Source organism: Gasterosteus aculeatus, chromosome 8 (assembly GCF_964276395.1).
Source record: "Gasterosteus aculeatus chromosome 8, fGasAcu3.hap1.1, whole genome shotgun sequence".
Lineage (NCBI taxonomy): Eukaryota > Metazoa > Chordata > Actinopteri > Perciformes > Gasterosteidae > Gasterosteus > Gasterosteus aculeatus.
Window position 1 is genome coordinate 6,971,022 of NC_135695.1, and position 17,140 is coordinate 6,988,161.

A 17,140-nucleotide genomic window follows, 5' to 3' on the forward strand; every position below is an offset into this window, starting at 1 on the left:
ATTAAATGAAAATGGGCAGTTTAATACACTACCTATATATTGATCATGTTAAGCACAGTTACAAAGAAGAATCCATACATGTCTCTTGAAGGTTGACAACAAATGAACCTCTATAGTCCAAATGTCTGCGTCTCCTCCCAGAGAGGGGAAATAGTCCTGTGTGTACTCACATTACTGAGCAGGCGTAGCAGCCCTTTTTGCTGCTCTCCCGGATGAGAAACGCTCCGTCCGGCTTCCCGGTCAGCAGATCCTCCGCCTCCGTCCTGTTCAGGTCCCCCACGAACCAGCTCTTCTCATCGTAGTGGGGCAAGTTCTCGTCCTCCTCGCTCACAAAGTAGCCTCTGCACAGCGAGACAAACAGTGAACGGGGAGGACTTCACAGAACGCTTAGAAGACGACAGGAAGAAAGAGTCAAAGTGAAGACTCACTCGTCGGTGTTTTCGTTCTTGATTCCCAGCCAGTCGTTGATTCGTTTTTGGCGAACTCCTTTGTGATTGAGCCATCTAAAGGGGAGACCGACATTATTACAACATTTCTGATCCAGCAGCAGTTGTTTTTCAGGCCGTTTGACTGAAACGTCTGGTTGATCTCACACCGTTTGATACTAAATGGTTTTGTGTTTAGCCGCTGGATGGACATGCTTTGCTTTAACGAGTCAAGACGGGACACGTAGGTCTGTGTATCCACTTATGGAACATTTAGCTTTCTCCTCAGACAAACCACTAGATGTGACAAACACTGACGGCATCAAAGAAAGTTCAGCCGCTGTAGTAGCGGCTCTGTACTCACACTAGGTACTGGTCCCTGATCTTGCGGAGCTGTATGAGGTCAGGCTTCAGGCTGTTCATCTTCTTGTCCGTCTCCCGGTTGTCCATGGCTTGCGTCTTCAGGTCCTGCTCCAGCCGCACCTTGCTGTCGTGGATCTCGCCCAGCCGCGACTTGAGCTTCTCGTAGTTCATCATGATCCTCTCGATCTCCTTGTCGTTGCCCTCGCGGCGGAAGCGCTCGATGTAGTCCTTGCTGTAGCGCTCCTGCGTGTGGCACTGCTCCTCGAAGATCTTGATGGTCTCGTTAAAGGCTTCGATGGCGGTCCGCTTCATCTGGATCTCCTGCAGGGGGGGAGGAAGAGGAGAGGAGGGGGAGTGAGCGGACGGGACAACGTGCACTTCCTGTTGAGGGCAGCAAAGAAAAGTCCTAAGACTTGGTGGGGGTGTGGGGGGGCGGGTCGTACCTGCGACGTCTTGGTGTACTCTTCGTACAGTCTGTCGTACTCTTTGTTCTTCTCCTGGTACTGATTGTGGTATTCCTGAAGCTTTTTCCCCACAGCGTCAATATTGTCCTCCTTCACCAGCTGGTCCTGGGGGGGTAGAAATGAGAGCATTGGAGAGCGAGCGGCGCACTGAAGAAAAGTGCACGTGCCACCTATACCCCCGATTCCGATTAGGCTCGTTAATTACCAACGGCGTGGATGCACGAGCGCCCGGAGATTACACGCCTTAAGTAATGACTCGCCCGGCAAACGAGGGCAGGAGGGAAGAAATGCAACCACTGCCCTTTGACACCGCCGATGTGTGCAATTATTTAGGGAGCGTGGCAGCATGATCGGCACCGGAGGAAAAGATGTGTCCAATGTAGTATGAAAATATTAGTATCGCCTGACAGATGAGTTCAGTATGAGCTACGAAAAAGCTTTTAACTTATGTAATAATTCAAACCATGACAACAGCCCGCCCACATTATTCACACGATCATTTCACAACCGACTCTGTTCTGGTTTGGTTTCCTTACCTGCTGGAAGCGGGAGATGGGGTACACGAGTTTGACGTCCAGCTTGGTGTTGTACTGAGCCAGAGACTCGTGTCTGTAGTGGTTGATGAGCTCCACCACCGAGCTGAACGTCAGCGGGTCAGAGAAGCCGTACTTCCCGTCCCGATGGTAGATCTTTATCAGCTTGTTGTTTCCCCCTTTCCTGGAAGAAAAGGGTGTGTGTGCAAGAACATGAGCACGCGTCCATAACTATATTCAAACATTTATGGTGAGCAATGGCTCCCCAAACGGCCGTCTTTAATACTCGGGCTCACTTTGCCCCCTCAAGCACTTTATTTCCAGGGCAGTGGGCGATTTGCTCCAAATTACCGGGATGCTGCGTAAGCAAAAGGCTTCTCAACACATGATTTCCCCCAATCTGCAGTTAACACGAGGGATGGCGGCATAAACGTGGAGCAGGAGAAGTAATCTCTGTCCCAGCCTCCGTGAATCTGTGCTTTTAAACCCGCTCTGCCAAACTAACGTAAGGCCGTACCTCAGCGTGAGTGTGTAGTCGCCCTGCATCTTGGTGGAAGCGTCCCGAACCAGAAAGGTCCCGTCCGGCATGTCTCTGAGCTTGTCATTCACCTCCTCCCTGAGGACAAAACAAACAGGAACAAAAGAACTGAGTCTGCGTCGGTGGAGTGATCTGTGCACACACGGTTTTATTTGAAAAGTCTGCCTCCAATGATTTTATAATTGTTACACAGTAGCAGCAGTCAATCCCTACTTGGACATCGTATTCATGAAATCATGCCAATAATTTGGGCGCAACATTATTGCTTCATCTGATAATGATCTGTGGATAGATGCGTTACCTGGATATGTCCCCCCAGTACCACTCGGCCTCCTGCAGCGAGCCTCCCGCTCCACCGTCCTTGGTGCCGTTGCCGCTGCCTCCTCCCGTCCCGACTGAGCAGGGCTGCTGTGGCTTTGCCGGCTTCGGAGGAAGAGCTGGAGGAGAGAAAGAGAAGATACGTTTCTGGTAAGCACAAAAAACGCACTATGCAAGTGGCTGTAGCAAAACACAACAAACCCGTCCATGACTGCCGAGGGAGAGGAAGCAGAGTTAATACTCTTCCTGTGTTTCATTACTTTGCAGCTCGGTGCGACAAATCACACCAGAAGAGGCCGGAGAACGTCTGGAATTCATCCCCAAACATGCACGCATACCTCATATGCAAATTCTAAACACAGCATCTCCACACAAATGCAGCAGCGGTGCTGTTGGTGGACGAGTCCCAATTAATCACACAGGCCAACAGTCGAGTGACAAGCGCAGCCCATACATCATCACAGTAATTATTCTGTCATAAACCACGTGCAACACACAGGACCCTGCGTCCCTTTGTGATCACGCCCAGTGTGACAGTGCCCAGACATTAGGCATATTTACAAGAGTTCATTTTGTTATGCTATTATCATTATACCAGAATATTGTCAATTGCATATTTCTGGAACAATCTCTGTCCAAAGAACGAGGTTGTCGTTACAGAACAAAGCAAATACAAGTGTTTGCCAATCAGGGAGCTGGCCTGGGTATGACCCACAGTACCAACACACACATTGGGGTTTTAAGAAGTTTCTGGGGACATCTGGATACAGTTTAAGGAACAGCAGATCTCCTAAATCAAACATCTGTTTAGATGTGCGTGTACTCTCACACACTCACACACACACACACACAGAGAGAAAGAAAGAGCACGGCTAGTGACGGCGTCCTTTAAAAGAGGGAAAGTCCACTGATGAATGTTCCCTGAAATGCCACCTGAGGCGCGTCCCGGCGTCACAAATTACCCTCACATGGACGACGGATAAGGGGAATTCCCACAATGCACAGGGAGAGGATGAAAAAATGCTGCATAAATTATACCCAATTTGTTATGATTTGTACAGCTGCTACTTCTGTGTATAATTGATTAATTCATGAACGTGTGCAATGTCATTTTGTTACCATTACACTCTAAAGTCAACTAGTTTGACACATAAAGAAATCGAATATACCTCATGATCCTCTGTGACATTATACAACTGCTATCTTATGGTGGGATTTCAGTTGCTACGGGACATTGTGCATTATGTGCAGGGAGAAAGTCAATTACGAAAATAACAGCTCAGTTAGCAGTTTAATTAAAATAAACTGTTGGTAGAAAACAGACTAAGAGAAGATGAGCTTTTCTACCTACTCTTTCTCTCTGGCAGCACTTTATAAACTTCATATTACATTTTGAATAACGGGTTGAAATGCTCAGGAAATAAGAAAAATAGGTAAAGAAAAGCATTGCTGTGAAATGCATCGTGTGTGTTGATCCCACAGCGTGCAGCATCATAAAGGACAGTAGGTGGATCCTTTGCCATTTTCATTAATATTTACTTTAATCTTTTTAAAGGCTTAATTCATCAATAAAATGCAATACATGTGAAATTTCCTGAAGATGAAATAGATAACTGACAACAGTATCATATAGTAACATGCATGGGTTAAACTCCTTTGTTGCAAAGCTTGAAGCGTTACATCCAGCAGAGTGTCACGCCTGCTCATCAAACCTCTGTCCTGCACAAAACAAGTCAAACTTACTAATGACAACCGTCCTGCTAAAGAGGACGGAACCCGAAAATGTCTCAAATAGGAGAACTTACACAATTGCATTGTTCTACATCTAGAAACGCTGATTAAATGACAACCTGCCCCAACTACTGCATACAATTCTAAGAGAGCAAGAGGGCTGGTGAACAAAGGCGACCATGAGCGCAGCCTCCTCCCCCCCCCCCCTCCCCCTCACCAAACAAAGAAGCAGCACTCAGCTACACACACGCACAGCGATACGCTGCACGCAGGCAGAAACCCACAGCTCTCCTGAACAGTTAGTGTCAGCACACGCACAGAAATCTGCTCCTCAATCTCTTCCCACAACTTCACCTCTGGACAAAGTCAAGAGCTGCAGGTGTGTGTGTGTGTGTGTGTGTGTGTGTTTACAGGAAGTGGGTGTAAGCTTACCTGCCTCACAACTGTGGAAGTGCATGTGTGTTTTTTTACAGTTGTGATGCTGGTGCTCACTCACCTACTTTAAAACACACACACACCTCATAGAGATGCTTCAGAGTGCCACAAGTTTCTAAATCAGAGTCCAGAAACACAAGACTTCTTATTCTTCTTTTGTTGAGCATCTTTCCGTGGATCGATTTTTCACAGAATCCAGTACAAAAGCAAAGTCAGTAACAGAAGCAACGAAGACATGCACACACATACAGCATAAGTGCTGCAAGAAGAATCAAAGCACAGTAAAATATGAAAAAGTGATAAACTATTTAACATTGCAAATAAATGTAGCTAGATTGCAACAGGAAAATGGAAATAAGAAAAAAAGCCCAGACAACCAACATCGGCAACAAAGAGCAATGAGAAATAAAGTGCACCAAAAGATCAAATTGTTCTCTCTGCCTACCGTCCTCGATCATCTCACTCCCCGTTAGCTGCATGCTGTCATTCGTCTCTCAGCTGATTCCCTCCTCCTCTCTCCCCGTGCTCCACTCAGTTTGTGTGTTCCTTTCTCTCTCTCTCCCCCCCCTCCACCTCCTCCTCCGCCTCCTGCTCTCTGCACAGCCAGACTGAAGAAAAGAGCAGCGCGAGGCTCATCCTAAAAGACACGCCGACCAATCGCCGCATCGAGGGCCCGCCCCCTCAGCCAATCCGGGCGCAGCGAGAGGGGGGGCGTGCCTTGCGAGAGAAAGAAAGGAAGGCCGAGAGGAGGGGGCGGAGTCTCCGGGCGATTCATCCATTCCTCCTGGGACGCCGCGCGCTCACACGCACAGCGGTGCAGGTTGTCTCTTTCTAAACTCAATGTGCACGTACGAGTCTGGCATTTGCACACGAAGCGAACATTTTCTTCAGCATTTCACTCTTTCACTCAACACACGCATGTGCTTTCACATTGTGCATTTACACAGATCTAATTATGATGTCTGAAGAGACATCTCCACGACAACGGAGCAAAGGAAGGCCGTGGGACAACGTCTTCTGTCAAACAACCATGCAGAGCTTTTAGAATGTGATGTTTCATTCGGCATGTTTGTTCATGTTCAGATTATGATCCTGACCAATAAGGGCTCTAAATCACTCGATGACATATGAACAGTAACACCAGCGATACGTCTCTAATTGACTACATGTCGATCTCGTCCTACAAATGGTGATTGCGTCATTAGCAAGAGGCTTTGGCAGCTCTGCTGTGGATGTTGTTTGTGTTACGAGTGTCAGGTGCCAGTTTCTGCTCAATGAATGCACTTACACTACATATCACAATATGGCAAATGATAGTTTTAAATTGATTCTAAAAGAGAGTTTTTTCTCCAATTCAATCATTTATACCAGAAGTGATGCACAGTAATAATATCCCTGGGAAAGACTGCTCGTGCACACGCAGCATCGCCACAGGGAACACAGTTGACGCTCGTCGTCTCTTCCTCTTGGTGGTTTCTCCTACATTTTTCAACTCTTTAGATTACATGTCAGCTACGTCAAGACAAAGACACACCGGGCGAACACGGAGGCGCAGACCCGAGAGGCTCATTCAGGCAAACGAGGTGACACGAGAATGCAAAACAAAACCATGCAGGTGTGAGCGAGACGTAAAAGTACATCTTCATTGTCAAACAGATTGATTTTTCCAAAAGTACACACATATTATACATGTATATTGTGTTTGTGGACTACATCACTCACAACTGCTCGTTTAAACAGGACTCTTTGTCAACCATAACAATGACCCTATGAATGAATGAATAGCTCCGGGTGCTGTATAAGCAAAGGTCCGGGAGAATAACCAGCGTGACGCATTCACATCCGACGCATTGGGATGAGGAGCACCGTCCGTCTACTGTAGCTCCAACACAATTACTGTCAAGTGGAGAGCGAAAGAAGGTAAAAACCCCACCAGAAAATCGATGGCCCTCTCGTTCAGTTGAGAAAACCCCCCAAAAAACAAGTTCACATTAAAAGAGGAACGTGGAGATGCTGCACCAGTCCACTTCAATACAGCAACAACAAAGCACTCCAGGTTTCACCAACACAAAACACGGCTGTGCATGTAACTTCGCACAAGGGGACAATACAGTCATGCGTGTAGTTTAAATTGTGTTACTCTATAATTAGTTGAAAGGTTGTTTTTGATAAAGCATCCTCGCCGTAGGGATTTATTTCGTACCATCATGGGACACAATGCTGCACTTTATGGTGGCTGCATAGTGTACAGTACATCTCAATAGATAAATGGGTGGAGAGAAAGAAAGAAAGAAAGGGGGAGGAAAGGGGGAGGGCAGAGCTACTGGGCAGAAGGCATTCAACAGCACCTCCTGGAAACAACACAAACGTCCCACATCTGCGCCATGATCCATTCAGCGCACCGAGGGGAGAACGGAGGGGGGGATGGAGTCAAATGACACTGGCACACAATTGCCGGATAATGAACGAATGAATGAAGGCAGGACCGAATGTAACGTATTCAAATCTGCATGACAGTTTGCTAGAGAGGCGCGCGCGTGCACGTTAGCAATAGTTGGAATGATCATGGAATGCTCGGGACCTTTTATTCCCGGTTCCTTTGCTCTCTGAGTCCCCCCCTCCCCCCTCTCCCCCGTGACAGAGCTCATTTCGGGATGATCGGGATTTTGTCGTTGCATTTAGATGAGTAGTAACGTTAATAGAAAAGGAATGTGCAGCTAGTTTCAGAAATTAGACATTATATTTAAGCAGGAAACTCTGCGTTGGGTTTTTTTGGTAGCATTTCAGTCTGCAATAATTGCGGGGCTGCCAATGTCTGCCATCTTTGTCATTTACTTATCATTTCCCGGTCTATGCAAGCGGTTCGAGGTGGACCACTGTCTCCAAGATGAGTCTTGCTGCAGCTACTGTGTCCAAGCAAACAGACATGCTCGTTTATAAAAACGCATTATTGCTCCGACGGGAGCACCGGGGAGCAAGAAACACATAAACGGGTCAATTTTTTTCCCTTTCCAGCTCAAGTTACCTTCCATCCACTAACTTACAGCAACCAAAAAATATTATGCGCGGCTAATGTCGAAACGACAATGCCCTGCCAAAAAAAAAACTAAACCCCCGAAATAAATCAACAGAAACCCACGAAATCACTCGAGAGACGCCGACGACCTGAATGTCGCCATGGAGCGGATTTTCAGACCGACACGGGGCTCAGGATGCTCTCTTACGCTTTCAAACTGTCCGACGATTTCGAAGGGGCCGCGAACACAACACCGGGCCGGTTTCCCGGGCCCGCCGGCGCTCGCGTCCGGGGAAACCGGCTTCTGGCGCCGCAGGCCTGCTTACCCGGCGGCTGGTCCATTTCCAGGTAGAATATCAGCTCGGTGGAGTAGGGCATCACCACGTCCCTCCAGTCGCCTTCCTCGCCGGTTTGTTCCGTCGTCCAAACTGTGTTATACATCGCTTGCGTGTGGCTCAACCTGACACTTGTTTCTTCACAAGAAAGAAAGGAAAAAAAACGTACAAAATGCGAACGGGTAGCAAAAACAAAACGACGTATTAAAAACTCGAATAGATAAGATACATCTATCTATCTACTTAGACGTGTTGTATCTGAATTCCTGCTTCAGACTGAAATAAATAGATGAGCTGTGTACAAAAAGCACTAACGATAATAACGTGGGGCTCTTCATGGAGGCCCTTTATATGTGTAAATGTACACATATAAAAAAGCGACCTTTTACACGGTGGAAAGTAGATGCCAGCTCTACATTTCAGTCCCCTCTCTTCTTCCACCGTTGGGGTCGCCGACTTGCTTTCTTCATTTTAAGAAGAGCACTGACTGCAGGAGGCTGGCTGAGGCTGACAACGACTGGGACGAACCACTGCACGCCAGCATGCGGGGGGGGGGGTCGAACTTCTCTGAGTGTGATACAACAAAACGAAATCCAAACAGATCCCCGCTGTAATGGATATTGACGAACTATGCCGGGCAGTAAACATTAGTCTTACCAAAACTATTCATTACACTCACACGCTCTGTCTGTCTTATATAAATACACCCCCCCCCCCCTTTGCATTGGTTAGACTCTTTCTTTCCCAGGCCCGAAGTGACACAGCCTCTCTGCGCAAACTCAGAAGCTGCATTTCAAAGCCAATAGGGAAATTACTTCAGCCTCTCAAGAGCAATTTACAAATTCTGTGGTTTTCCAGTCAGAGCTTTACCTTCCTAGTGCCTGACTGTATGTCACTGCAAACTACTGGCTGCAGCCACTCTGAGGTACGCCGTAATAGGCTAAAGGAGTTGTCAAACACTCTTAAAGACTATGGCAGTGTTTTATGCATGTTTTAGCCCCTTTTTTTTCAAAATGAGATATACTTATTCCAAAGCAAACCTGAAGGTTTTTACGTTCATTAATGTGCGAAGGCTACTATACAACCAAACCAAGAATAAATTGATCACACTCGCAAGTGTTGCGAGTGTGAATCCAAAAACCTAATACAACTTAGTTTTCTGTGCAAACAGAGCGAAGCGATCAATAAGCCACACTCTTGCACTGGGGGACAAGTTCCTTCATTGCCCTTAATGAACAGATGGGCACACACGTGCACACACACACTTTATTTGACTCAATCCAAGTCAAATTAGACCATCTTGCATCCCTGCATATTCACCTAAGCATCCAAAGTAAAACAATTCGCTTACAAAAATAGTCCAATACATGCATCGTTTCCTTTTGTTTGAGTAACATCTGCTACACATCACAGTGCCCAGCTGTTTTAGGAAATTAGACCCAAACTGTGGAGCTGTGGAAATTGGAACTACACGTGTGTAAATGGTTCCATAGGAACCAATAGAAATCGTTGACAGAAACCTAATTAAAATAATGCAAACATCATGTTTTGAGGTTGTATTTGCAAATGAAATGCATTAGAGACTCACCAAACGAATCCACCGTTTCAGTAGCAATAGTATGCAAAGTGAGAATGGCGGAGTACACAAATGAAGTATGTTTTAGTAGATCTTTTTATGCAGCGGTAAAATTACTTGGAGCTACTGAATAATAAAGAAGACCTTAAAAAAATCGAATGACTACAATGTGGTTTAGATCATGCCTAGTGGCAATGCAAAACAGTAAAAATAGAGAATCACGTGATAGTAAACTTTCTTACAAAAGTCCCGCTGGTGTCCTATCTCCACTGCAGCGATGTGTACGGAGATGTAGTTCGTTTGTTCAGTGTGCTTGTTTAACTCCAGGTGAGGAAAATTATGTTTACAACATGAACAAAGCTCCCTGCAGTGAGATAAGTAGTTCTAAAAAAATGATATGGAAGCTTAAATCACACGCCTAGGGAAGTTAGAGAGGTGCAAACATATACTTACAAAGCCTATAATACAGGGATTACTGCACACATGAAAGCGCACACCTGCTGAAATGGATATTATGCATCTACGGGATTGTAGGTCAATGTATGACAGGGGACACAGTATTGTATATAGGGCCTATATGGACTCGAATAGCTGGATATAATAATGTGAGAAGGGACGACGATTCTTTCAATCATCCGTTGGCGCCTTTCCTGACGTATGGCTCTTCAATTTGATAGATCGTTTTGAAGCTGCGATCATCAATATTGACCATGGCTCACATGACCATGTTTTATGGGAAAGATGTCGGTAGTGAGAAACGCACAGATAATTACCTCGCAGAGCTTGTTAGTGACTTTCAGCTCCTTGTTTTAGCTTTCCTGTCCAATGACCTTTTTCCTCTCAATTCCCAGCTCAGGTCAGTTCATAACAACTGAGACCAACCGAGTCACGTTCAGTCTTCAGTCTAGTTCTGTTTGTCAATATGCATGACAGCGGAGTGGAATCGGTCAGCTCTGGTCACATGGTGCATGCCAAGCGTCACTGGGGGAAAATTAGTTATTTAATAACTAGCGACTTTTCATTGTTAGGACAAGCATGGCTGCTCATTTAAACTGCACCTGCATTGGTATCAGATAATGCTGCTTGGCTCTATTTGGGTAGAGAGCATTTTAAATTCGGTCTGATAATTCGATGACTTTTTCATAGGTCTCTTTTTTAAATGCATTTTGCTTTTGGTTGGTTTTCCAGGGGTCTTTTTTTGGAGGAGTTTTATATTCCATTTCCTATCTGCATAAGCATATTTTGGGTTGTTCTGCATGTGCAAACCAAATTCAACATACCAAGTTTGGTTAAGCTGATTAACTCATTTATTTTGGTGAAAACTGGTAAAGAATAAATAAAATAAACCCATGAGCCTATTACTCCCTCTCTCGACTTCTATTCCTGCGCCAAGAGCACAAGTAGAAGTAGAGCACTTTTAGGATTAGAAAAGAAGAGAACAATGGCATCATCGTAGTGAACTGCCCCAAAAGCACCCAGTGGAGACCCAGACTGTCCCAGACCCCCACATGGTAATCTCCTGTTAACAGTCTAATATCAATACAATATATTCTGATGGGGGCCGCTGCCACCAGTAATTACAGCTGCTGTCTGTCTGCCTGGTGCCCTACTTCAGGGAGCAACAACGTATGAAAGGTCTGCTCCCCAATCTGCCATCCATCCATCCATACTAGCCTCCCCTTTTCACCCACCCACACATCCGTCCGTTTATCCATCCACCCCCTCCCTTAACTGGACTGTCTCTTCCCTCCATACACAAGAGAAGGAGAAGGGACAATAAAAGGAGGAGGAGAAAAGGGGGTTATCTGGCCAAGAATATATAAAAAGAAAGACAGAAAATAGAAGGGAGCTGTACAATATCATTGTATGAAATCTATAAGCACACACGCACACACACACACACACACACACACACACACACACATCATGATTGCGTGTGTGTGTGGTTGATTCACAGATGGCTCGTGCCGGACACACAGCCCAAAGCTCCTCTCTGTCAAGTGTGTCAAACAGGTTTAATTGCTGCCGCCACTGTGTGTGTGTGTGTGTGTGTGTGTGTGTTTGTGTGCGCGTGCGGCTGGGCAGATGGATCCCTAACAATGACACAGGAACTGACTCTGCCCCTCGTCATACAAAAGGGTAAGAGAGAGGAGGAAGGAGGGGCGGCCGGAGGGAGCAGGGCGATGGGAACAGCAGCGTTAATCTGCGTTGTCCCCGGCCATCAGCACACTGCTCCCCATTTAACCTCCCAACAATAGAGCCGAGTGGCATCAAGTGGCCTATTTGCATAGCGTATGCATAATCGCATACGAGGCATAGTCACATGTGAATCGAGCCCTCCCACAACTCCAAATGAAACTTAGAATTAGAATTATGCACGCTTCCATTTACTCACATGTCCACCAATGAGCATTAGCTGCATTTTGAATATGCACTTTAACCCCCCCCCCCCCCCCCAGAAATAAACAAAAAACACCTACATGTGAAAAAAACCCTTTTAAGCGTGGCTGAAGTGGACATTTTAAAAAGGCAATGGGGCAAAAGCAAAATAGTGGCTGTTAAAAAAAAAAATACGGGGATGCATGCCGATGTTGAGGAACTCACACCAGCTCTGTTTATTTGTGTACTGCTGTAACTGCTGCGTAACCCCCCCAAAACATGTTTCTATTTCCAAGGTGTTCACTCAAAATAAAGAATAAAAATCCCTGCATGCGTGTGGCCTTTATGCGAGGATAACCACATGCTGACTCCAGGTCTTCACAGGCCTTCCATTTAGATCCTCTCAAAACTACAGCAAATGAGCACATTTAAAACATATTAAATAATACCCTTAAACTACTCAGCAGAATGGCTATGTAGTCAGATGTGACACCGGCTGGACCAGAAATAACATTACAGGTAATTGGTCGAAGGTTCCCACATCCATAATTTAGCACCCAGGAAGGGAACGTTTGTTCAGGTGCACAACTAACTACTTTGGATACTTGGATATGTATTCTACTGATAATACTTGAAACCGAAATAATAACCCTGAAAGAGATGAAATTAGGTTTCAACACGTCAGTAAATGTGTGTGTGTGTGTGTGTGTGTGTGTGTGTAAAGGAGGAGGGGGAGCATCTGCATGCATGAATGAGAAAATGAAGCCCAGGTGAGCTCTTGGGAATCAGGTGTTGTTTTTGTTGCCATAGAGACGAAAAACATCCATCGAGTCGCTAACATAATCTCCTTTAAGGGGCTCTAAGTGCAAACGAAGGCCATGTCTGCAAGAACGTTTCACGTAAAGTGAGTTAAATGAAAACAGGGTTTTTTCTTTAACTCATAAAGGCATTTCAAACCCAAAGGTTTAACCTTTCACTTGTATTCATTATTTCATACAAAATGGCTCCTTGCACTTAAGATGTTTCACGTTGTTTAACATCACAGACATTTTGCTTATGCTTTACCATTATGACTATGAAGGTTATGCTGAGGGACGATTGATGACGGGTCATCGCCGCACAAAGTCGTCAAACAGAGATTATCTGTTGAGTCATGTTTGTACAAGTAATCAAGCTCAAGTTGATCAATTTAGAAATGTAGGCATCTCTCCTAAAACACTGTTAAGGCTCAACGCTTGACCATGATTCACACATTTGAACTGACCCACCTGCTGGTCTATCACGGTTTTGTCTATCGTGTCTCAGTGGAACATGCAGTTCAGTAAACTGCGAGGTAATCTGGCAGATATTGTGTGCGTTTGCGTGTGTCAGTGTGCACAGATGGTTGTGTTCCTCTTATGTTGTGCATTATCTATCTGTTCATGTGTAAAGCACGTTTAAGGTCACACGCCACCTGCGCCCCAAGCAACTGCTTCCCAAACCCAGAACACAGTGTCATTCTCCACCAGCGCAGAATATAATCATTTAACTCTAACGCTCCCTTTTAGCAGCTATTGTTCTTTGCTAAATGAGATAGAAAGCCAGACGCCACGAGCAGGGAGACACCGTGACCCTCCAACACCTGCGAACCACCAGCTTATCTGATTCAATGCGTGTGTGGAGGAAGGGGAAATATGAATGCTAATGTTCAGTGATACTCCAGGCGCGGGTTTCCTTCTTTCCCGTGTCGTCATCTAGTTTCACAGTTTGGTAAAGAAGGACTCAAGTCCCGACCTTTAAACCCAGCAAATACTTTAGGGAGGAAATATGAAGCTTTTGTGGCTGAATGGATTGAAAGCATGAAATCCCTTAAAGTAAAGACAGAGGCTGAGCAATAAAACTATGTCTAAATGATTCTATGATAACATATCTTGTGATATAATGATGAAACATTAAATGTATGTTCTTTCTTCCCCTCTACGCGTTGTAGTCTCTGTCGCAGATGAAATCAAATTGATTTCTCCCCATGCGAGTTAGCATCGGGTTAACCGGAAGTTTCTCTTGAGTAGCTTGCGGCACTGATAACAAGACGGGTTGTATATACTGTAAATAATATAATCAACCCTCATGGACCTAATCCCCTCTGATGATGGGTCAATTGTATATTATAAATATTGAGGTTTATTTTTTTCTTATATTGATGTCTTATCCTTGAATAATGTAAAGGGGATATAATTATCACATTATATATATATATATATATATATATATATATATATATATTACACACATATAAATGCCAAATATCCCAAGTGGAAAGCAGGAAAAACTAAGTTTTACCGCCTCTACATCCTTAATATTGTCATACAACAGCACTGTAACGTAACGAAGCAAAATACCTGGAGGATGTCAGCACTTTGACTTAAGCAACATTAGGGAATTACACTACGAGTAATATTTTACTTGTGCTTCTCTATCTGACTGAAAGAAATTGCGTTCTTGCTCCAGAGCTGCAGTTTTTCAGTTTATAGGTTTAATTGGTCCCCTGTGTGGGCAGCGCTGTGTGCGACTGTGTGTGCGTGCCCTGTAATAAAGCAGCGGTTGAGAAAGAGACACAATGGTGTTGTATATCTCCCTGACACGTTCCCCAGTGTCACTGAGTCACTACTGTACGATCCATCAGCCACTGCCTCTTTTTTCCCTTTCCTTTTAAAAAGGAAGAGCCTTCAGACTGAGCCCTCGCAGCCACGGGAGTATCGGGGGGCTGCAGACTTAGAGAAGGGGGGCGGGGGGTGGAGGGAGGAGGAGGAGGAGGAGAGGTCCTCATCTGCCCTGCGATGAGGAGAGGCGAGGAGGAGAGGAAGGAGCGAGAAGGAGTTCCATTTGTCCCTGAAGTTCTGGTCGGGGCACGTTCGTAACATGGAAATAACAGTGCATGAATACACGTGTGTGTGTGTGTGTGTGCGTGGGGGGGGTTTGAGTGTACAGTGATGATGAGGCTGCGGTTTGCCCACTGCCTGCTCTATTTCTGTGCTTATTATCCATGGCCCTCAGCGCTTTTCATATTTTGTCTGCCGCTGTAATAACTAGAGTGGAAAATGCAATTTAACTGTAGACACAAATAGGCTGCTAAACATAGACGTCGGGGAAGTGGGGTCTTGGAGAGCACACACACACACACACACACATACACACACACACACACACACACTAAAAGCAGTTACGTAACATGGCGCGGCACTTTTGTATATATTATGAATAAGCGTTTTTTGGGATGGTGCAAGGACGCACACAGTCATCCGCCTACATCACCGCTCCAATTATCGTTTGAAACGCACAGTGTGACCCAACGGTCACCTTTTCTTCCTGTGTTGTTAAGAATATTGGATGTTCTGTTGCTGTTAATAACGCAACATTCACACTGCAAGCCATAAACACTCGGGGGCCATCATCGTGACGGACTCATGTTCTGCAGACAGTCCGTCTGTGGTCAACACCCCAAAGTTTCCACACATCATGCTGGATTTTGTGGGAGAGGTGTTGGAAACAACGCATAAAATATCTGGAATAATTCTATTAGATGCCATGGTGCACTAAGGGGAGGGCTGCATGGGTTTCAATGATGAACTGAACAAAAAGTGTTGCCACGGTAACAGCCGGAGTTCAGGGTTACACTGTCTGTGTGTGCTCTTGTATTTCTAACTTTGTGAGGCCCATTTCAAGTTCTGAGGCATGAAGTCTGAGTGGACCGGAAAATCAAGGTAGAGGGAAAGTGGGAAAGAGGGAAAGTACTACTATTGCTGCTCCTACTGGGCTGTTCCCCGAAGGAAACCTCTGTTGGGGATCCTTGATTTCTTTTTCTCAGGAAAATAAATGGCTTCTCTTGCACGTTATCACCGATTTTGTGAACATCCTTTCGTGCCCTTCTTTCAAATCTTGACGTTTCAAAATTAAAAACAAAAATTCACGGTGGTAACAATAATTATGTTGACAGTGTCCAAGTATCCTTGTGATCACAAGAGAACAACCTTGAATCCGATAAGTCAGTGTAGCAGTTACTTGTTAACTTGTTCCTGTAAAAACCCTGATTTCAGAACAAAGAAGCTCCCTGCTGAGTACACTTCTTCTGAGCGAATGAACATCTCCGGGGGAAAGACGAGGCTTAAACATCGAGCACACTGTGCTGTAGTTCACATCACGCGGGCGGGTTTGATCAAGCCTTTTGAAGCATGGCCACCTCCGCTGGATCCTGCACATTGGATTTCCACCAGCGGAGCACATTGTTGCATGCGCGCTCCGACTCCAGCACGCTGATTAGCTTCGCTGCCTCAAACTTTCCAGCCGGGAGAATTCAATGAGGAGCTCTCCTTTTCTTCCTTATCCCCCCTGATCCCTTCCTCTGTCCAACGGAGCGCCGCACTCATTGCCATTCAGGGTGAATTCGGTGTTGCTCTCCTGGCATCGACTGATCCCTTCCACCTGTGCAAACTGCGCTCGTCTCGCACTGCAGGCGGACAGGCAGAAGTAAAGTCTTGCAGTGACTAAAAGGATTTATATCAATTATTGAAAACAGCCAGCTGAGAAGCTTGTGTTTGTGTCCTTGCAGGCTGCTGGCACAGTGTACTGTAAAGCGGCCGGTTTGAAGTATTGCCGTGCATGAGCCCTAATGCTTTTGAGATGACCACTTTCTCCGATGAAGGCTGACGTTGGATCAGAAAGCCCACAGGAGCCTTTGGAGCTGCGACCTATTTGTGAGCGGAGAGGGTTGCTGCGTGGAGTCGCGGGGGTTTGGGTGGGGAACACAAAGGAATTTACATAATGCAGCCTGATAATGCGTAATTATTTATCAACTGGGAGATCCAAAGAATACGTAATAGTATAGTATAATACGTGAGGGGGAAGATGAAAAAAAAAATCAATCCCAACATGGGAACATCTTAAATGATTCCTCGCTCATTGATAGCGTTTTAAACGTTTTTTTGGAAAGACGTTGTGGAACAGTTGGATGTTGCCATGGATGAGGGTTATTGGATCAGGGGCAAAAGTAA

General features: G+C 45.5%; 1 protein-coding gene across 7 annotated transcripts in view; it reads right to left on the bottom strand.

Moving 5' to 3' along the window:
* The window catches only part of pik3r3b (phosphoinositide-3-kinase, regulatory subunit 3b (gamma)), a 142,647-nt gene that overhangs the window by 6,264 nt on the left and 119,243 nt on the right, over positions 1 to 17,140 (bottom strand). For 4 of the 7 annotated variants that reach the window (XM_040183752.2, XM_040183753.2, XM_040183751.2 and 1 more), the window contains 7 exons: positions 2,625 to 2,760; positions 2,303 to 2,401; positions 1,789 to 1,969; positions 1,232 to 1,357; positions 790 to 1,109; positions 429 to 503; positions 171 to 341 (listed from right to left, as the gene is read on the bottom strand). In XM_040183752.2, the coding sequence (XP_040039686.1) occupies positions 171 to 341; positions 429 to 503; positions 790 to 1,109; positions 1,232 to 1,357; positions 1,789 to 1,969; positions 2,303 to 2,401; positions 2,625 to 2,760 (1,108 nt within the window). Of the gene's footprint in view, positions 1 to 170; positions 342 to 428; positions 504 to 789; positions 1,110 to 1,231; positions 1,358 to 1,788; positions 1,970 to 2,302; positions 2,402 to 2,624; positions 2,761 to 5,252; positions 5,511 to 8,149; positions 8,837 to 17,140 lie in introns of those variants that run through there. The other 3 variants (XM_040183755.2, XM_040183754.2, XM_040183758.2) reach the window with 3 other exon arrangements.